Source organism: Emiliania huxleyi (assembly GCF_000372725.1).
Source record: "Emiliania huxleyi CCMP1516 unplaced genomic scaffold EMIHUscaffold_56, whole genome shotgun sequence".
Taxonomy (NCBI): domain Eukaryota; phylum Haptophyta; order Isochrysidales; family Noelaerhabdaceae; genus Emiliania; species Emiliania huxleyi.
Window position 1 is genome coordinate 478864 of NW_005197803.1, and position 20608 is coordinate 499471.

At 65.8% G+C, this 20608-nt stretch overlaps 4 protein-coding genes across 4 annotated transcripts in view; 3 read left to right on the forward strand and 1 right to left on the reverse strand.

Annotated features, from left to right (window-relative positions):
• Positions 1-5111, reverse strand: part of EMIHUDRAFT_104078 (hypothetical protein) — a gene marked incomplete at both ends in the record, with an annotated part of 9727 nt that extends 4616 nt beyond the window's left edge. Inside the window, 5 exons of the mRNA XM_005765305.1 lie at positions 48-164; positions 1994-2239; positions 2873-2944; positions 3250-3259; positions 4606-5111. Of these exons, the coding sequence (XP_005765362.1) occupies positions 48-164; positions 1994-2239; positions 2873-2944; positions 3250-3259; positions 4606-5111 (951 nt within the window). The remainder of the gene's footprint in view (positions 1-47; positions 165-1993; positions 2240-2872; positions 2945-3249; positions 3260-4605) is intronic.
• A 3900-nt stretch (positions 5112-9011) lies between these two features.
• On the forward strand, positions 9012-10165 carry EMIHUDRAFT_213191 (hypothetical protein; the record flags this gene model as incomplete). The annotated part of the gene is made up of 3 exons (XM_005765306.1): positions 9012-9299; positions 9492-9775; positions 9868-10165. The coding sequence occupies 3 exons, from the start codon at positions 9012-9014 to the stop codon at positions 10163-10165; spliced, it is 870 nt and encodes a 289-aa protein (XP_005765363.1).
• A 452-nt stretch (positions 10166-10617) lies between these two features.
• Positions 10618-15941, forward strand: EMIHUDRAFT_452115 (hypothetical protein; the record flags this gene model as incomplete). Its single annotated transcript, XM_005765307.1, has 5 exons — positions 10618-10664; positions 11325-11396; positions 11641-12301; positions 15554-15780; positions 15854-15941. The coding sequence occupies 5 exons, from the start codon at positions 10618-10620 to the stop codon at positions 15930-15932; spliced, it is 1086 nt and encodes a 361-aa protein (XP_005765364.1). The 3' UTR covers positions 15933-15941.
• A 1901-nt stretch (positions 15942-17842) lies between these two features.
• On the forward strand, positions 17843-19426 carry EMIHUDRAFT_104080 (hypothetical protein; the record flags this gene model as incomplete). The annotated part of the gene is made up of 2 exons (XM_005765308.1): positions 17843-19295; positions 19389-19426. The coding sequence occupies 2 exons, from the start codon at positions 17843-17845 to the stop codon at positions 19424-19426; spliced, it is 1491 nt and encodes a 496-aa protein (XP_005765365.1).
• Between the last annotated feature and the right edge of the window lie 1182 nt (positions 19427-20608).

Below are 20608 nucleotides of genomic sequence, written 5' to 3' on the forward strand. Positions count from 1 at the left end.
TCCTCCTCCTCCTCCTCCTCTTCCCCCTCCGCCTCCGCCTCCGCCACCGCCGCCGCGTACGCCACCGCCGCGTCGACCGCCGACCCGAAGGAGCCGAGGGAGTGCGTCTTTCCGTCCACCGTGCGCTGCGCCTCGAAACGGCCACTGTCGCCGTGCTGGTACACCTTTAGGGTGGGTTCGGGTACCGTGGGGTAGGGGAGGGTGGGTTCGGGTACCGTGGGGTAGGGGAGGGTGGGTTCTCGGGTACCGTGGGGTGGGGTAGGGTGGGTTCGGGTACCGTGGGGTAGGGTAGGGTGGGTGCTAGTACACCTTTGCAAAGCCAGGAGGTGTCTAGGAGGTGTCTAGGAGGTGTCTAGGAAGTGTCTAGGAAGTTGCTGGCACACCTTTGCAAAGCCCGTCTTGCTGCGGGTCGAGAGGTGCAGGCGCAGCCCCTGAGCGTCGCCGAGCAGCGCCTGCGGCCGCGACCACGCCGATCGGCGCGTGGCATCTCGGCATCTCGGCGGCATCTCGGCGGCATCTCGGCGGCATCTCGGCGGCATCTTAGCCGCATCTTCGCCGCATCTTCGCCGCATCTTCGCCGCATCTTTCGCCGCATCTTTCGCCGCATCACGGCCGCATCTCGGGGCGCATCTCGCAAGCGTGCCTGGCCGCGCGCCGTCAGCGCGTAGAACGCCTTGCCCTCGCTCGCCCTTGCCTTGGTCTCCCCGGCCGGCTCGAAGAAGGCACCCTCGACCCTGCCCTCGCGCGAGAGCGCCGTCACGATGGAGTGCCTGGGGAGAGATGGGGAGAGAGATGCGGAGAGATGGGGAGAGAGGGGACACACCGCGTGCCTTGAGCCCCCGTGTGAGTTCCCCGGGTGCGCGACAACAACATGTACATGTACATGTGCATGTCATGTGCATGTGCGTGTGCGTGTTTTGTGTGGCCCCCTCTCCCCGGGCCCCGCCGGTGCTTTCGCTCTGCCCTTCTACGGCCGAGCGCCGGCTGATGTCGATGGCGTGCGCCTCCGTCGCCTGCAGAGAGGCGAGGGCGTGTGACGGAGTGCTTGTGTGAGAGCACGTGCTTGTGACCAGGCATGATGGAGGGCACTTGTGACCAGGCATGATGGAGGGCACTTGTGACGAGGCATGATGGTGGAGGGCACTTGTGACGAGGCATGATGGAGGGCACTCGTGACGAGGCATGATGGAGGGCACTTGTGACGAGGCATGATGATGGAGGGCACTTGTGACGGGGCATGATGATGGAGGGCACTTGTGACGAGGCATGATGGAGGGCACTTGTGACGAGGCATGATGGTGGAGGGCACTTGTGACGAGGCATGATGGAGGGCACTTGTGACGAGGCATGATGATGGAGGGCACTTGTGACGAGGCATGGTGGAGGGCACTTGTGACGAGGCATGATGGAGGGCACTTGTGACGAGGCATGATGATGGAGGGCACTTGTGACGAGGCATGATGGAGGGCACTTGTGACGAGGCATGATGATGGAGGGCACTTGTGACGAGGCATGATGATGGAGGGCGAGTGGCAGTCGCTGGTGCGGACACGTGTGCTGAGCCGTGTGTGTGCTCCCCGTCTTGCTTGCCACTACTGGGGAACCAAGAACTGCGCTTCCGTCGCCTGCGTCACGTACTCGACGATCTCGACGATCTCCCTCCATATCTCCCCGTATCTCCCCATCTCTCCCCATCTCTCGCCTGCGTCACGTACTCGACGATCTCGGCGCGCGACGTCTTCCCGCCAAGCAGCGCCTGTGGCACGGGGGGGGGGGGGTACCTGGCGCCTCGAGAGTCTCGCCGAGATTCGCCGAGATCAGCGGTACCTGAGATTCGCCGAGATCGGAGCCGAGATTCGCCGAGATCGGAGCCGAGATTCGCCGAGATCGGAGCCGAGATTCGCCGAGAGACCGCCTGCAGGATGCGGTACCGCACCGAGCCCAGCCGCGGGAGCTGCCCCTCCGCCCCGCCCGCCCCCGCCCCCGCCCCCACCTCCGCCCCCACCTCCGCCCCCGCCTCCGCCCCGCCAGCCCCGCCCGCCCCGCCCGCCCCGCCCGCCTCGCCCGCCTCGCCCGCCAGCACGTGGTGCAACTCGCTGAGAGGGACCGACTTGTCCTCGTCGCCTATACGTGTCTCAGCAACCCACAGCCGCGTCACGTGGTACGTCGTCCTCAGAGAGAGAGCGCGCCGCCGTGTCCGCGTCGCCGTCGTCAAAGAGCACCGTGAAGGACGGCTCGCCTGCGAGGTAGGGGGAGATAGGGGGGAGATTGGGGGAGATAGGGGGAGATTGTCCGTGAAGGACGGCTCGCCTGGGGTGGTGACTCATCGGAATAAGTTACTACTACAGCTCATAACAATCATAACTGTGAAGGGCGGCTCGCCTGGTTGCTGCATCACAACCATTCACACTAGCAGCTCATAACAATCAGACTTGTGAAGCGCGGCTCGCGTGTGTGGTGGTGAGCACGCCAACTCCTCAGGGCGGGGGGACGGTCTTGTGCAGTGTCCTCAGAGCACCGCGTGGAGACGAGGGGGGAGGCGACTGCGATGACTACGGCCGAGAGTACGGCGGAGCACAGCGGGACACGCGTCCCCTCTCGAGCGCTGGTTGGAGCGCAAGAATGCGCTCTCTTCTTCTTCTACGAGCCTGTCTGCGGTAAGAGAGAGTTGCGCCCCCCGTTCAATTCTTCTACGGACGAGTCTCGCCCGCCCCCATCAGCAGTGGGAGATAGGGGGAGATAGGGGGAGATATGGCGAGATTGTCCGGGCTCGCCCCCCATCAGCAGTGGGAGAGAGGGGGAGATCGGGGGAGATATGGCGAGATTGTCCGGGCTCGCCCCCCATCAGCAGCCGGCCGTGCGCGGCGGTGACCCGCCCCTTGTACCAGCGCCGCGCGTCCGAAAAGTAAACCAGCGCCCTCGCCCCCACCCTCGCCTCCGCAGCCTACGCGCTGGAATGCGGCGTGAGGGCGGGGGGGGGGGCGCGGTACGGTGTACACTAGACACTTGTGCGGCGTGTTGCGAGCAGCGCGTGTGTGCGAGGAGGGGGGCGACTGCAGTGAGAATACAGAGATATATATACGGGAGAGACGGCCGAGAGGACACAGCGGAGTGCGTGTCTCGAGAGCGCTGGCGCTGGGGTGCGGAGGAGTCTCGCGTCTATGGCCGCGAGGCACTGGGGAGAGACGGGGAGATACGGGGAGAGATTCCGCTTCTATGGCCCCCAGCGGTCAGCGGCGGGCCGGGGACCGGCCCGAGCCTTGTCTGGAGAGGGAGGGGGGGGGGGGGTTTGGTTTCATTATTCATTGGGGCTGTAAACCTAAATCAGTTGAGGAGAGGGGGGGGGAGGGGGGGAAGAGTGAGAAAGGATGTGACAGTGTGAGCAGATGTTGCGAGGTCCTTCGGCCAGGGGGGAGGGGAGGGGGGGGAGAAGGGGGGGAGGGGGGGAGAACACAGGGTCCCCGCCAGATGCCATCACCTGGGGCGTATCCTGGGGCGTATGGCACGTCTTCGCGCCTCGCTGTACCGCCCCCCCCCCTGTGTTTCCCGGGCTAGGGGAGGGGAGGGGAGCATCGGCGCGCCTCTCCGTCGCGCCCCTCCGAGGCGGCGGCCGCGGCGCGTGAGTAAAAGACGGCGCCGGCGGGGTCGACGTACCTGGTGGTAAGGCACGAGGGAGGGCAAGAGGGGGGGCAAGGCAAGGGGTAAGGCAAGGTAGGGCAAGGTAAGGGGTAAGGCAAGGTGGGGCAAGGTGGGGCAAGGCAAGGGGCAAGGCAAGGGGTAAGGCAAGAGGTAGGGCAAGGTAGGGCAAGGCAAGGCAAGGTTGGGCAAGGTTGGGCAGGTAGGGAAGGTGGGGAAGGTGGGGAAGGTGGGGAAGGTGGGGAAGGTTCACGTCTCCACACACACGAGGTGGTGGGGCAAGGGCCAGGCTAGTCCCTCGCGACTCCACGTCTAGGAGACAGGAGCGGGCATGTGTGGCATTCAAAGTGCAAGGCCCGGTGCGCGTGGGTGAGCGGTGTGTGCGTGTGTGAGTGTGTGAGCGTGTGTGTGTGTGTGTGTGCGTGTGCGTGTGTGCGTGCGTGCGTGCGTGCGTGCGTGTGCGTGCGTGTGCGTGCGTGTGCGTGCGTGCGTGCGTGTGTGTGTGTGTGTGTGTGTGTGTGTGTGTGTGTGTGTGTGTGTGTGTGCGTGTGTGTGTGTGTGTGTGTGTGTGTGTGTGTGCGTGCGTGCGTGCGTGCGTGTGTGTGTGTGTGTGTGTGTGTGTGTGTGTGCGTGTGCGTGCGTGCGTGCGTGTGCGTGTGCGTGCGTGCGTGTGCGTGTGCGTGTGTGTACGTGCGTGCGCACGTGTGCGAGCGTGTGCGTGTGCGTGCGTGTGTGTGTGTGAGCCTCCAGTGGCCCTCCCGTTTAGTCGTCTCGTCCTTAGTCCGGATGCGCCACCCAGCCGCACTGGCGCCCGCCCAGAGGCGCCGGTCGGTCGTCCTCGCATCGCACTCCAGCGGGCCGGGGGCCCCCGGCCCCGCCCCCGGCCCCGGCCCCCTCTCGGCGGAGGGCGGCGAGACCCCCCCGCCCCGCCCTGCTCCTCCCGCGCCTCGTTCCGCGCCCGGCTCGGACCGCGGCTCGGACAGCATGGCGCGCAGGAGCGCCGTCTCGCTGACGACGCCCTCGCCGAGTCGATCGCCGGCCGGCTCGTCGTCCGCCCGGGCGGCCGCGTGCAGCACGGCCGGCGGGGGGGCGGGCTCCGCCACGAACCGCTCCGGCCCGCGCCCCTGCGTGCCGCGCACTTTTGGCGCGGCGACAAGCGCGCGGCCCTTTGAGACGGTGCACTCCACCTCCGGCTCCGGCGGCGGGGACGGTCGCCACGCGCCGGCGGCCTCGTCGCCCGGGCACCAGTACCTCGGCGGGTCCTCGTTGCTGCACCAGGTGCCGACGAGGGCATCGTACGAGACCCGTGCGGTGTCGGTGGGCGGAAGCGGCGGCGAACCGGGGAGGAAAGCGCCAGACCCTTTGCCCGGAGGGCAGCGAAAGTCGGAGGAGTGCGGGCCGAGGTGGTTGTCCTCGAGCACGCAGCCCGGCGTGCCGCACATGCGCGGCCGCTTCTTCGGGCCCCTCGCCTGCATCTGGTGACAGCCGTCTTATCAGGTTGACGCCTATCAAGAAGCGCCGCGCAAGAGAGAAACGCGGCGTGCTCGAGTATGAGTTCTCGACCGCGACCGGCTGCAAATGCTCGCCTCACAGTCCAGGATGGCGACTCGCGCCCCCAACCGTGCACCAGCGCGCCTCTCTAGTCCCGCCTGCCACCCAGATACCGACCGAGGGAAGGGCGCACTCTTCGACTTGGGCTATTATCTGGCCTCGGGAGGGCGGCGGCGGCGGTGCACTCGAACAAAACGTGAGTGTTAGAGTTGTTTGGTATTGCTAAAAATCTCTCTCTGAGGGCCCAACTTCAGAATCGTGCTTTTTTGGGTTAGGGACGAGCGCGAAGGACCGATTGCGGTGAAGGACCGCAGGTTCCTGGGGTCTCGACGGGCCCCCGGGGGCGACGGGGGTGCTCTCCGGCCGCGGCGGCCGAAAACGGGGACCTCTATTACGGTCTATTAATGAAGTGATGCACTTGATGCAAGGGTGCCATTGTGCTCTACTACAAAAGTTGTGTAAGCTGCCCAAGTCTCAGACACTCAATCCTCAGCGGAGCTGAGTTCTGACGGTGTGAACACGAGCAACCGGAGTGACGACCGGGACCGGGCCGCACGCCGGGAGTGCCCCGACTAGCAGTGACGGGCGCGGATGAGTGAATGAGAGGTCGCTATCTGTGGGAGATGTGTTGTTAAAGACTAGGACTGCCTATCTCTCGCTGAAAGGAACCTCTCATTCGCTCGTCCGCACCCGTCACCGCTCACGGAGTGCTCCGCGTGCCGCACCGGCCGCCGCCGGCCGCCGGCCGCTTACGCGGTAACGGAACAGTGTTACTACTCCGCAACGTTGAGCTGGGTCATACTGAATAGTGCTCCTGAAAGCCCTCTCTCTGGGCTCTGCCACACAGTAGCAGCTCACGACTAGCAGCTGGTGTGGCTGTATTTGTAGCCATTTTTAGGCTTCAACTGGTCCCAAAATAGTAGCAACACCTCATGAAAATCAGTCAAAAAAGCCCGAAAAAATCGGCGCCTGCGGCGGGCTACCTGGGGCTGCGCCCCAGACCCCCTTGACTGGGGGGACCCCCCGCGAGAGCACCCCCGTCGCCCCCGGGGGCCCGTCGACACCCCAGGCGCAGGTTAGGGACCGATCGCCGCCGCTCACGCCAGCGGACGGTCTTCGTCAGTGATGTTAGCTACGCCACCGTCTACCTCGTGCGCAATGCGCTCGCCGGCATCGAGCGAGCAACGTGTTCGACCGAGCGGCTTGCTGTGCGGACGGCTTCTTGTGGCTCTCGTCGAGAGCGTTTTGCGGCCCGGCGGGTGGGAGAGCATGTGTCGTCTGATGTGTCACTGTGTACGTCATATCAGTCTTGATAACAAGTACGGTCGATCCGTCAAAGCGATACACTCGTCACGATCACGTTGGACGGCTTGCACAGAGCTCTGTGCCGGCACGCATCAGGAAGACCGCCGTACGGCAAGAAGAGCTCGATGGGGAGCGAGAACCGTCAGAGGTGCTCACGGAGGTTTCGGAAGTCCGCCATGGTGCGGTCAGTTCCCCCCAGGTTTGACTGCGTAGGTCGCGGAACTCGTTGAGTACTCGCAGCCTTTCTGCGCCTCCGTCTGGGCATATCGGCTGCTCGGCAAGAGCAGTCTTTCCGGAAGATATCGACGGTTTTCGAGAGCCACCCGCTTGGGAGCGATTGAGCGCGTCACGGAGGACTTCAGGTTACCCTTGAAGCTCCTCTGACGGTTCTCGCTCCCCATCGAGCTCTTCTTGCCGTACGGCTCGGTTCCTGTTGCTGGCACAGAGCTCCCGTGCCAGCCGTCCAACGTGATAGGAACGAGTGTATCGCTTCGACGGATCGACCGTGCTTATTATCAAGACCGATGTGACGTACACAGTGACACATCAGACGACACATATTCTCCCACCCGCCGGGTCGCAAAACGCTCTCGACGAGAGCCACAAGAAGGCGTCCACACAGCAAGCCGCTCGTCGGACAGGCGTGCTCGCTTGATGTCGGCGAGCGCATTGCGCACGCTTTGAACGGTGGCGAAGCCAAAAACACCGATGGTGGCCGTCCGCCGGCGTATGCGGCGGCGATCGGTCCCTAACCTGTCGCCCGCGGTCCCTAACCCAAAAGTGGTCCTTCGCGCTTTGGTCCCTAACCAAAAAAGCACGATTCTGAAGTTGGGCCCTCTCTCTGCACTCGAGTCGGGGCGGCGGCGAGCTCCCGGTGGCAAATACTCGCCTCACAGTCCAAGATGGCGGCTCGCGCCCCCGGCCGTGCTCTGGTGTGCCTCTCTAGTCCCGCGCCTTCCACCCAGATACCGAGGGCGGGGCGCACTCTTCGACTTGGGCTATTATCTGGCCTCGGGAGGGCGGCGGGGGGCAGCGGCGTAGAGGGGCGGCGGCGAGCTCCCGGTGGCAAATACTCGCCTCACAGTCCAAGATGGCGGCTCGCACCCCCAACCGTGCACAAGCATGCCTCTCTAGTCCCGCCTGCCACCCAGATACCGAGGGCAGGGCGCACTCTTCGACTTGGGCTATTATCTGGCCTCGGGAGGGCGGCGGCGGCGGTGTAGAGGCGGCGGCGAGCTCCCGGTGGCAAATACTCGCCTCACACGACAGTCCAAGATGGCGGCTCGCGCCCCCGGCCGTGCTCTGATGTGTTGCCTGGGTCGCCTCTGCTGCCTAGATATCCAAGGGCGGGCGAAAGCGCATCCACGGTGGACGGGTACGGTTGACTGCGCCGGTCAACCATAGTGCGCCTGGTCATGCACCTCTTAGGCGCCTCTAGTACACTGAGCGTGACCTGGGTTCGAGAGATTAGTAGTCCAGACGTTCCATGATACATGCGCCTGGTCATGCGCCTGGTCATGCGCCTAAATTCTTTTTCTTACTATGTAATTAATAATGGCTGGCGTGGTTAACTTCATGACCAAGCTAGCAGGTGCGTGGCTAGACGACGCGACGAACCTAAAGCTATTTGATTATATCTTCAAGCTGGCGTGGACTCCGACCACTCTCACAGACCGAACGTCCTCTCAGGGGGTGTTCGGTCCGGGAGCACCGTCGAGCCGTTACGACCCATTCAAGAGGACAAGGCGGGCACTGTATGGCCGAGCAGATTGGCGTGGGGGCATGCCCGCCGGCACACTTGCCGGCGGGCGCCGGGGTCTCTTCGGGTAGGGGGGTGTGGGCGTGACACGGAGCGTGACACGCCTGGGTTCGGCTCCAGTGCGCGGGATCACCTACCGTCGGGTACTTATTTTAAGACGAGGTAAACAGCAATAGATCCGGGTGCACAGTGCCGGATCAGTTCCTGGAGTCAGGGGGACCGATTCGCGCTTGCCAAGGGACCAATTGCTGGAAGCCCGCGCACGCGCGCAGCCTGCGCTCCGGCCGGCAGAGGGCTTGCGACCCGTGGCAGGGTGACAGCCCGCCGGTGGGCGAGCCAAACTCTGGCGGAGGCAGCCCGCTCAGCCCCAGGCGCCCCTCGAACCGGAGGGTGGTCTGCCGCCGCTGCGCGTTGGGCGCGCCGAGGGCGGGAGACATCAGCTTCGCGCCACAGGTGACCTGGGGGACCGATTCTCGGCAAGTTGGCAGGACGGGCACTGTGAAGGATCGATTGCTGTACAACGAGGGACCAATTCCGTGAGGGCTGGGTATCGATTAGGCCGCTTGAGGGCCGGATCTATTGCTGTTTACCTCGTCTTAAAATACGCGACGGTACCCGCAGGGAGGGCGGAACCCACAGTGGACGCGGATTCTCAGTAAATGCGCGACTTGCCCCTGCTCTGAGTATCGCACGCTCGAGCGCGCAGGTGCCGTGCATAGCAGTATCGCACGCTCGAGCGCGAAGGTGGAGCCGTGCATATATGCTGCACGCCCTCCTCTCTGCGGCATGCAGCTTCAAGCTCCCCGCCCTCGACCTCAAGCTCCCGTCTCCGTCTCTCGCGGAGGACGGCCGCTTTGGCGGAGGCGGCTACGCGACGGCGCTCCGGGTCTGTGCGGATGTGCTCAGCAGTCCCAACGACTCGGGCGGGTGGCGGGAGCTTGGGACGCTGCTGCACGGGAAGGGTCGGCTCGACGCCTCCGCCATGGCTCTCCGGCGCGCGACTCAGATCGAGCCGCTCGACTCTGAGGCGCACGTGGCGCTCGCCGAGGTGCTGCGAGCGGCGGGGCGGTTCGAGGAGGCCTTTGCCAGCCTCCGCACTGCCGAGGCGATCGACGGGCGGCCCAACCAGGCGCTCTGCTACGCCGGATACGGCGACCGCGGCGGCAGCAGCAGAGGCGGCGGCGCCACCTCCGCCACCGATGCGGTCGACTTTGACGCGCTGGCGCGGCGGGTCGGGGAGGTCTGGCTGACCGAGGTTGCGAGCGAGGAGGAGTGCGAGTGGGTGATTGCGACGGCGGAGGAGCACAACGCGGCCAAGGGCGGCTGGGCCTGCCGGCAGCCGCGCTTTGCTCCCGAGGGGACCGTCGCCAACGCGGTGCGCGCGCCCGACATGCTCGTCGCAGACGAGCCGCGGCTGCTCGCGTGGCTCAACGAAAAGTGCGACCACACGATCCTGCCCGCTCTCGAGGCGCAGTTTGGAATTCCGGCGCGCGAGCTCTGGCTGTACGACACCTTCCTGCTCAAGTTCAGCGGCACGCCCGGCGAGAGCGGGCCATTTGGTACACGTGGACGACGACCAGCTAATTCTTTTTTCTCGAACCGCATTTCTTTTTTAGGCTCGGGGTCCACGTGGACGACGACGGGTTCGGCCTCTCGTTCAACGTGCTGCTCTCCGACCCGGCCGACTTCGAGGGCGGCGGGACGCGCTTCCCGCCAAACGCCTTCAGCAGCGAGGAGGCGGTCTACACGCCGCGGCGCGGGCAGATGCTCTCGCACTACGGCGGGCTGCGGCACGCGAGCGTGCCATGCACGGGCGGGCTGCGGTACATCATGGTCGGCTTCGTCCGCGCGGAGAGGCTGGTCGAGCTGCGGCTCGAGGACGCGGCGTATGGCGCGAGAACGGGGGAGAGGTAAGGTAAGGTAAGGTAAACGTCTCCACACACACAAAGTGGTGGGGCAAGGGGGGGCGACCCTCGCATCTCCACGCCAACGGGGGAGAGTGAAAAGGCGTGAGTAGGGTGCCCACAGGACCCAAAAGAAAATAGCTTTCCGGCTCGAAATACGAAAAGGGACGCACGAGGCAAATCTGATGTTGGAGTGTTCTCTCCAATAGGAGCGAGGCCTCTTCCGTTGGGGGACCGAGTTCATAGGAAACGAGGGTTTCCCATTGTGTCCCGCTCCAGCGCGAGCGTGACACTGCACTTGGCGCCGAGCGCCCGCGGCTCAGACCTTGTGCAGGCCACCCCTCGGTGAGTGCACCGGTCCGGACCGTGGGCGCTCGGTGTGGAGCAAGCAAGACCCCCCCCCCCCCCCTCGGCGCGCGCTCGCCATTCCAACGGCCGCCAGGAGCACCAAGAGGACTCCTCATGGCTGCACTCAAGTGGGCTTCGACCGGCCTCGGCTGGGGGGGCGGGTTGTCCCGGCTGCGGACGCCTTCTGCAGCCCCCTGGGATGGGGACAGCACCCAAAAACTGCCCCTCGGCGGCATACAGCACTGCCAGCCAGCCTCTTCCTCCTCCTCAAGGGCTGTACTATAGGCCATATTGCGCCGCCTCCTACTGGCAGCCGGGCGGGCGCGCGCCGCGGGCGCCTCGGCGCGCGCACGGCTCGCAAAGTTCCAACGAGTACCCCCTCTACTCGGAGCTAATGAACACCACACTGCACGCCTCACACGTCACACCCCCACACTCACTCGCGCAGGCACTTGTGTTGAGTAGACCCCCCGCATGAGGGCTCACCCCCCGTCCTCCCAGGGTTCCGACCCCCCTTGATTCGTTCTCTTGCTCGTCTCACGAGCGTCATGCGACGGCCGGTGTGGCCGTTTCCCTCGCGTTGTTGGTGTCGCTTCCTCCGCTGCCGCCCTTCATCTCCGCCAGCTTCTCCCGGCTCCACCGCTTCCGAGGGCGTCGACGGCCCGGCCGAGGTCTCCCCGGGCGGGGGCGGCGGCGTTGGGTCGTGTCGCCTCCCCTCCCAGGGAGGTCGAGCCCGCTCTCCCTGGTCGGCGAGTCGTGCCCGCACTCGCGGCCTCTCTATCGTCCTCGGCTCGCCCCCCCCCTCCGCCGCTCCTCTCCAGGCTCGGGGAGGCGTGGCCCTCCCTGTCGAAGGTCGCGGTGGTCCGGTCGCCACTGCGACTGGCCTTCCCCCGGTGAGCCCGCACGTCCCGACTCCACTCTCAGAGGCCGCGTTAGCTCATCTCTCGCCTCCTCCGACAACTGACCCCAAGCCCCCCCTGGGGCCCCCCGGCCTCGGTTTTCCGGTTCGCCGGCGGGTCCGCTATCGTACCGCGGTAACTCCCCTCCCCCATCTCCTCCTCCCGGGTACACCAGCTGAATATCTCTTTTTTTTATTTCACGCTGGGCGGCGCTTCCAACGAGAGAGGACGACAACAGAGAGACGACAACGAGAGACGACAACGATCGGCACTCGTCCATGGATAGCCCGTACAAGGACGGGCTCGGCCGAGTGATGCCGACGGTCTTTGTTGCCGGGCCGGCCAAGTCCGGCTCCACCTTCCTCTGGGAGTGCCTGCACCAGTCCTTCCACCCGCAGCACGTGTGCGGCCGCGACGACGCGGCCGGTTGGTCGGACACGCTCTGCCAGCACCGCCGCTTCCTTCTTCCCGCCGTCGCTGCCGACGTCGCGCAGCCCGCCTGCCCGCGCTTCCAAAAGGAGTCCGCGTTCTGGCGCTGGTGGGGGCGGCGGCCATCGTACACGTGGGCGCGCTACGGCGGGCCTCGCCTCCCGCTCTCCTCGTGGGAGGCGAGAAGGGGCGCGTGCAAGAGCAAGAGGGGGCGGCCGCGTCCGGACGACTCGAGGCCCTTTCCCGGCCACCGCGCCCTCGAGGTCGCCTGCCTGCAGGACGAAGCGTGCCCGGCGGCGGGCGAGGGCGGGAGGGTGGGGTACGCGTCCCCGCTGCCGCCGAGCTGCCAACGCGCGTGCACTCCCTGCGAGCACCACCCCGGCTGGGTCGACAACTCGCCTTCGCCCTGTTCCGTGTCACCGTACCGCTGCGCCTCGCGCGTCTGCGCCGAGGCGCCAGTCAGCCAGTCAGTGTGACACCTCCCAGCATGCTATGCATAATGCCGCATGGAGGACGGGCCACACGCACACACACACGCTGCACACGATTGGCGCGGGGAGCCGACACGAGGCACGCTGTCACCGGCCGTAGCACCGGGTCAGGCGCCGTACGTGCCAAAGGCCCTGAGGCGGCTCAACTTTAGCGCGCACCACCGGCGCGCCTTCACGGCAGCTGCCTAGGCATATCTCCCCATATCTCCCCATATCTCCCCCCATCTCTCCCCATAGGCGCGCCTTCTCGGCGACTGCCTTCCCCTCGCACGCCGCCCTCGAGGCCGCCTCCACAGCCTTGTTAGATCTATTGAGAAGAAAATACGTCCGATGGCGCTATGCGCTGGCCTGTGAGAGGTTGAGGTGCGAGCCCTGGAGGCCCTGGGGATGGGGGGGGACTACCCGCGGGCTTAGAAGGCCCGCTCGCAGGGGGGTGGGGCATCCACATCGCCAAGAGCCTTCTCGGAGCCTTCTCGGAGCCTTCTCGCAACTCTCCTCAGGCCGCGTCCATCTCCACGAGCCGCGTCGCAGCCGTCGAGGGCAACCCCGGCATCTTCCAGACACCGCCCCGCCACGCGCGCGCCATCGAGGCGCATATCTCCCCATATCTCCCCGTATCTCCCCGTATCTCCCCGTATCTCCCCGTATCTCCCCGTATCTCCCCGTATCTCCCCGTATCTCCCCGTATATCTCCCCATATCTCCCCAGGCGCTCACCACCCCCCCGCCGGCCGAGGGGCATATCTCCCCGTATCTCCCCGTATCTCCCCGTATATCTCCCCATATCTCCCCAGGCGCTCACCACCCCCGCCGGCCGAGGGGCATATCTCCCCGTATCTCCCCGTATCTCCCCGTATATCTCCCCATATCTCCCCGTATATCTCCCCATATCTCCCCAGGCGCTCACCACCCCCGCCGGCCGAGGGGCATATCTCCCCGTATCTCCCCGTATCTCCCCGTATATCTCCCCATATCTCCCCGGGCGCTCACCACCCCCGCCGGCCGAGGGGCATATCTCCCCGTATCTCCCCGTATCTCCCCGTATATCTCCCCATATCTCCCCAGACGCTCACCACCCCCGCCGGCCGAGGGGCATATCTCCCCGTATCTCCCCGTATCTCCCCGTATATCTCCCCATATCTCCCCAGGCGCTCACCACCCCCGCCGGCCGAGGGGCATATCTCCCCGTATCTCCCCGTATCTCCCCGTATATCTCCCCATATCTCCCCAGGCGCTCACCACCCCCGCCGGCCGAGGGGCATATCTCCCCGTATCTCCCCGTATCTCCCCGTATATCTCCCCATATCTCCCCAGGCGCTCACCACCACCCCGTATCTCCCCGTATATCTCCCCATATCTCCCCGTATCTCCCCGTATATCTCCCCATATCTCCCCGGGCGCTCACCACCCCCGCCGGCCGAGGCAGGGGCATATCTCCCCGTATCTCCCCATATCTCCCCAGGCGCTCACCACCCCCGCCGGCCGAGGGGCATATCTCCCCGTATCTCCCCGTATCTCCCCGTATATCTCCCCATATCTCCCCAGGCGCTCACCACCCCCGCCGGCCGAGGGGCATATCTCCCCGTATCTCCCCGTATCTCCCCGTATATCTCCCCAGGCGCTCACCACCCCCGCCGGCCGAGGGGCATATCTCCCCGTATCTCCCCGTATATCTCCCCAGGCGCTCACCACCCCCGCCGGCCGAGGGGCGCTCCGCTTCGTGATCGGGCTGCGCGACCCCTTCGACCTCGCCTTCTCGCTCTGGGCCTTCCTCTCGACCCTCGGGCAGGAATAGGAGTAGTAGTAGTAGTCATACTAATCCTAGGAATACTCACACGAGTACTGGGCCTTCCTCTCGACCCTCGGGCAGGAATAGGAGTAGTAGCAATACTAATCCTAGGAATACTCACACGAATACTGGGCCTTCCTCTCGACCCTCGGGCAGGAATAGGAGTAGTAGTAGTAGTCATACTAATCATAGGAATACTCACACGAATACTGGGCCTTCCTCTCGACCCCCTCGGGCAGGAGGGCCGGCGCGTGGAGCTGCGCATGGAGCGCGCACTCGCCGCCATCGAGCGGTGCGCCGGGATCGCGCCGAGATCTCGCCGGGATCTCGCTGAGATCTCGCCGAGATCTCGCCGGGATCGCGCCGAGATCGCGCCGAGATAGAGCCGAGATAGAGCCGAGATCTTGCGGAGATAGAGCCAAGAGACGGGTCCTTGTGTGCCATCGAGCCGCTAGCGCCGTGGCGTTGCGGAAGCGATGCACCTTCATTCCTTCCTTCATTCATGTCACATGACATCGGCAGGTGCAGCCGCCCCCTCTCCTCGCCGGCCCTCTCCAGGACATCGTCCTGGACATGTCCGAGACATGTCACAGGTGCAGCCGCCCGCTCTTTTCCGACCCGCTCTTGCTGCTCCGCGCCTCTCCACCCGAGCTCGAGGCATATCTCCCCAGATCTCCCCAGATCTCCCCGGATCTCCCCGGATCTCCCCAGATCTCCCCATCTCCCCCTATCTCCCCCCCCCCCCATCTCTCCCCATCTCTCCCCATATCCCCCATCTCCCCCATCTCTCCCCATCTCTCCCCATCTCTCGCCCCATACCCCCCCATCTCTCCCCATCTCTCCCCATCAATTGAGGCCTCGCTCCCACCGCTCACCGGCCACCGGGCCTCCCTGGCACTCTGAATGCCGCGGGGAGACGCGAGGGACTAGCCTGGCCCTTGCCCCACCACCTCGTGTGTGTGTGGAGACGTGCACACCTTCTCTCTAGATCCCCACCTCACCTCAGGCCTACCGGCTGTGCCTCGACGCGCGCCCAACCTCGAGGCGGCTCTTTTGGGTCTTTGGCATATCTCCCCATATCTCCCCATATCTCCCCACATCTCCCCATAGGCAGCTCTTTTGGGTCTTTGGCGGCCTCTACGGCCTCCACCGCCTGCTCGGCTGGCTCCCCATATCTCCCGAAAGTTCCACGAATCTCCCCAAATCCCCCCATAGGCCTCCACCTGCTCGGCTGGCTCCGCCGCGGCTTTTCCCCCTCGCAGGTCTGCTCACCCACGGCACTGGGCCTTTTGCACTTTGAATGCCGTGCCAGCTCCTGCCCGCGTGTCCCGGGGGAGGAGATGCGAGGGTCCCCCCCCCCCCCCCTTGCCCCACCACCTCGTGTGTGCGGAGACAGTGTGTACCTTACCGTGCCTCACCTTACCTTACCTCTCTCCCTCCCAGTTCCTCTTCGTGCGGATGGCCTCGCTGCCGCGCGCCGCTGCCGACGTGCCCGCCATCCAGAAAGAGCTCGCCACCTTCCTCGGCCTCTCTCCGCCGCCAGCCGACTCGGCGCAGAGCGGCGTCTGCCTGAGTGCCACCATGATCACCTCGAAGCAGGTGATCGTCCGCGCACACAATGCATCCGTGCGCGACGTCAAGAGCGCGTTCCGCGCGTCGCCGACCGCGCGGAACCTCTCCGCCTTCCTCGCGAGGCAATATCTCCCCATATCTCCCCATATCTCCCCCCATATCTCCCCATAGGAACCTCTCCGCCTTCTTTGCGAGGCACGAGGCGCTGCGAACGGCGATCTTTGAGCGGGAGCGGGTGCGGGTGTACTGAGACAGACATTGACGCACTGCGCGAGACTCGGTGGCGGTACGTTGCCGGTTGATACTCACTCCGGGGTCCGGTGGGGCGGTGCGAGCAGGCGGGGCGGCGTGCAGCGCGGGTCTAGACTATAAAGGTGGCTATGAGTCAGAGACCTGTCTCGACTCTCTCGTCTGCCATAACACGGGGTCTCGGCTCTACCGAGCCATGCTAGCTCCAGCCGCAGCCCACCCGGCCGCCCAAGGGTGTTCCCGCAGGCAGAGAAGACCAATCCTGGGGGAAGTAACCGGCAGCGAGCGAAGTGGGTGAGACCTGGCGAGGTACTCCCACGCCTCTCGGGGTTTTTGTCTGGTCGAGTCAACCCGAGAGGCGAGAAGCGCCTCGTCAAGTCTGTGGGACGGCCGAGCCTCGTTCAAGGGGCGCGTGCGTGCGTCCCGTCGATGCACGTATTGGTTGGGGGCGCGACTGCCGTGCTGACGTGGCACTTGTAGGTGAGCCAGAACGACAAGTACACTGAAGCGCCAAGAAGAAAACGCACCGCCTACACCTGCAGGCATGCCGCCGCCCCGGGCCGCCCCACCACCATTCCTCCAAAAAAGCGCGCCGCAGCCGGTCGCGGCGGCGACGCCGGCGACGGCGGCGGCAAGCGCTCCAAGCCGTCCAAGCCCTCGAGCCGCGTGGACGAGCTCGCTGAGCGGTGGGCGGTGGGCAGTGACGGCGACGGCACCTTCGACGAGGCGTTCGTCGAGCGGGGTGGGCTTTTCGCACGCGAAATCCGCGCTGTGAGGCCCTTGGAGGCGGCCACCAGCTGCGCCACGCGACACGTGGCGGTAAAGGTGAGGTATCTGTAGTCTTGGTCCTCGTTCACGATGACGGAGATGCTTGCGTTCAATGCCGGAAAGAAGCCGTTGTGTGACCTGAAGGCATAAGTATTTCCCGCGTGCCCAAGGTAGCTGCCAGGGTCGTCGAGTGTCGGCAGCCGCTTCATTCGTGGGTTGACGGTCCTAACCATCAAGCCGAACCCGTAGGCGAACTCCCCTTCTGCCCATCCTCGCTCGAGCGGCTGGACGTCCCACATCGTTTTCAAGCTCGCGGAACTCACGATGTTGTGGCTGGGGCCCAGCAGCCGCCAATAGAAACCAGCGACGTCTTCTGCAGTGGCGACGACATTGCCGCAGGTCCAACCGAGAGGATCGACGCGTCTTGCGCGTAGAGCTCGGCGGTGCCATAGGCGTGGGAGGCCCCGGCCACGCTAAGGCCCACCTCATTGAGCGAGCCCTCGTTCGGGGTGAACGTTCGCGGGAAGAAGCACGAGGCCGGCAAGAATGTAGTTGGTGCTCGAGTAGCTTGAGCACATGCCTGGATCGCACACGAACGTGCAATTCTCGGCGAAATGAGTCCTCGCTGGGTTGCAGCCGTCCGACGCAGAGAACGCCGCCACTGCCCTCAGCGGCTCGAGAATAGAGTGCACGCTGCCTCCTGCAACCAGCAGCTTGTGATCGAAGCTGGGCACGTCATAGTCGCCGATGCCGGAGCGCATCGAGATCAACATTCGCCCGCCCCCCGAGCTCCCCCCCCCTGCCTCATCCGGGGCGCCATCCTCCTCCGCCCGCCCTCCCCGATCCCCCATCCCCCCAAACACGCCCCCCTCCTCCCCACCCACCACCCCCACCGCCTCCTCCTCAATCGGGTCCCTCCCCCTCTTCCTCCCCCGCTCCCCCGCGACGCCCCCCCTTTCCTCGTCCACGCCGCCCCCCCCGCCGCATCCCCCCTTCCCGTCCCGCGCCCCGAGCCCGGGCGCCTCCTCCCCGCACCCCGCGCACAGTACCCCCCCATTCGCGGAGAGCACCCCGTCCTCTTCATGCAGCCACGGGCTGTCCCGTCCATAGGCGTGCCGGAGGTAGAAGGTCGACAGCCCCCCCATGCGGGCCGCCGTCTCCACCGAGTCGGCCCTGGGCCCCCGAGGACCCCTCGGCTTGCCCTTATCAGAGCGCGGCTTCCTCTTGCTGGTGGCTCGAGCTGCGCAGCGTGGTGCTCGCCGAAAAGACCATCCCCCTCGTCCGCCCACTCCCTCCCCCCCTGTGTACGATTTCGGTCTCCGGCGGGACGTAACGGTCGCCTTCTCAATGGGCTGCTTCTCCAGTCGCGTCGAGCCCTCGACCGAGGAGCTGTCCGGCTTTCCCACCGCCGAACGCGACGCCCCGACGCCCGCTGACACCGCCGCGCCAACGCAGCCGGCCGCCGCCCTCCCCTCCGCCACCGATCTCGGCGTGAGCGAGGAGAAGCTGGAGCTGTGGCGCAAGCGCGGCGGCGGTGACCTGGAGCCGGTCCTCGCGAGCGGCGCCGTCGCCCTCCTCGACGCGCAGTGGATCATCAGCCACGCCGAGGCGGGCGGCGTCCTCACCCACCGCCAGGCGCTGCCCGAAGAGGCCTTCCTCTCCCTCGCCGACCTCGCCGACCTCGTCGAGGCGATCGACGAGTATGACTGGCTTCCCGTCGCCGCGCTCTCCTACCCGTGGCTGACCAAGGACCACCCCGACCCGCGCGGAGCCAACCTCACCCGCGTCGCAAGGGCGCTCAAGGCCCTGCTCACCTCTCCGTACGTCCGGCGGCTCGGCATCTTTTGGGACTTCGGCTCGCTGCACCAGCACCCCGACCCCGCCAACGGCGTCATGCGCTCTGAGGAGCAGAACGCGCTCTTCAAGCAGGGGCTGGGCTGCCTCGGCACGCTCTACTCCCACCCGTACACTTGGGTGCTGCGGCTGACCTCCTTCCCGGACGGCCACAAGGCGGAGGACCAGGCCGAGGGCACCAACGTGGCCGCGTACTTTGATCGCGGCTGGTGCTTCACGGAGCAGAGCTGGGCGAGCCTGACCAAGGACGGCGGCCTTTCGCTCGACCTCGGCTTGATGTACAACTCCACGGCTGCAAGGCTCAAGAAGTACAACTACTGGAGCCTCCGAGCCGACTGCACCAAGGGCGGCGGCCGGCGCCCTCCGCTGCTGCCGTCTGCGTTCGCGGCGGAGCTGGAGACGAAGAGCTTCACCAACGGCAAGGACGACAAGCCGCTGGTGAAGCGGTTGTACGAGGCCGCCTTCAAGGAGCAGTTTGGCAAGGCGACCTGGCTGAAGTACGGCATGCTCGGCTGGGGCGACGCGGAGGCGGCGCAGCTGGCGGAGGTCCTCGCGAGCGGGGCAGCGCCGCGGCTCGAGAAGCTCAATCTCCAGGACAACAAGATTGGCGACGAGGGCTGCAAGGCGCTGGCCGCCGCCCTCGGCAAGGAGGGGGCAGCGCCGCGGCTCGAGACGCTCTATCTCCACAGCAACCAGATTGGCGACGAGGGCTGCAAGGCGCTGGCCATCGCCCTCAAGGAGGGTGCCGCCCCGAGCTTGAAGGCGCGAGACGCTCCCACTCGCCACTCGCCCCCCTACCCCGCCCAATGCCTATCACACCTCCCCTCGCGTGCAGTTGCTCATGGTGGGCCGCGAGAACAAGAAGCAGCCTGAGCTGGTGGCCGTGTGCGAGGAGCGCGGCGTCAGGCTCTGCTGAGCCTCTCCAGCCCCGGCCGGGCGGCAAGGGCGCGGGGCCCGGGATGTGAGGTTGCCGACCCTGCACTCCAAGTGCTCCAAGGGTACACCCCTCTCGCAGAGTGCGCTTTTGTGTCTCCGCCACCGGCAGCGGCGCGCCCAGCGGCGCGCCGGCCGCCGGCGCCGCGTGGTTTCTTTCAACTTTCATGATTATCTTTTACAAATACGCGGTGCTATATCGCTACTATCTACGCCCCGCCAGCCGCCACGGGTGTCGGTCACACCTCGCACTCGACGCTCCACAATCTAGCCCACACACACAGCAACAACAACACACAGCGAGGACAGAACATGCCCCATGCACATGCATCCCCCGCACCCCCCGCGCCTCACCCCACCCCACCCCACACACCACCAACCAAGCACTCCTGCCGAACGCGGCACGTTCCCTCCACACAATCCACACGCCGAAGGAAACACAACGAGAGTCAGAGGAGAGCCGTCGAGCCGTGGCCCCGAAAGAGGGGCCACGCCGTGCGACCGCTCCTCTCTCAACCTCGCGCCTCTCACTGCCCCGCTCCACTTGAATCGAGCCTGCCGCGTCCCGAACACTCCGGGCCGAGCTCCAGCATGCGGACATCTCGGGGGGGCGCACTACCCTGTTGTGAAGCCTCTGGGGGGTGTCCTCGAGGGGTGTCCTGACCCCCCCTAGCATGAGGTGTGAGGGGAAGTGCGCCCCCCTCCCTGTAAGCGGCATGATTGTCCCCTCCGCCTGTGCTCCCGGCGCCTACGCCGTCGTCGACGCTGCCGGGGTATGCATAGGGGCGGAGAGGTCCCGCAGTGTGGTGAGGAGGTCATGCTGCATGCGCAGGTGCTCCTGCGCGGTAGGGTGGCGCGGGGGGAGGTGGCGGGCGGGTCAGAAAGAAAGGGGGGGGGGGGGGGTACTCAGGGGCCCGGGCTGGGGCTGGAACGGGGGGGGGGGGACGGGGGCCACCCCTGTGTGTGGTGCTCTGTGGGGTGGGCCGGGTTCTGCCCTCCTTTCGTGGTGGGCCCTCTAGGGTAGTCTGATTATTCCCAAGGATGTCCCTGGATCCCCCGGGTTCTCCCCGGATCTCCCCCTATATTGGCCCCGGAGGTCCCCTTGCAGTTTCCCCTTCAGCT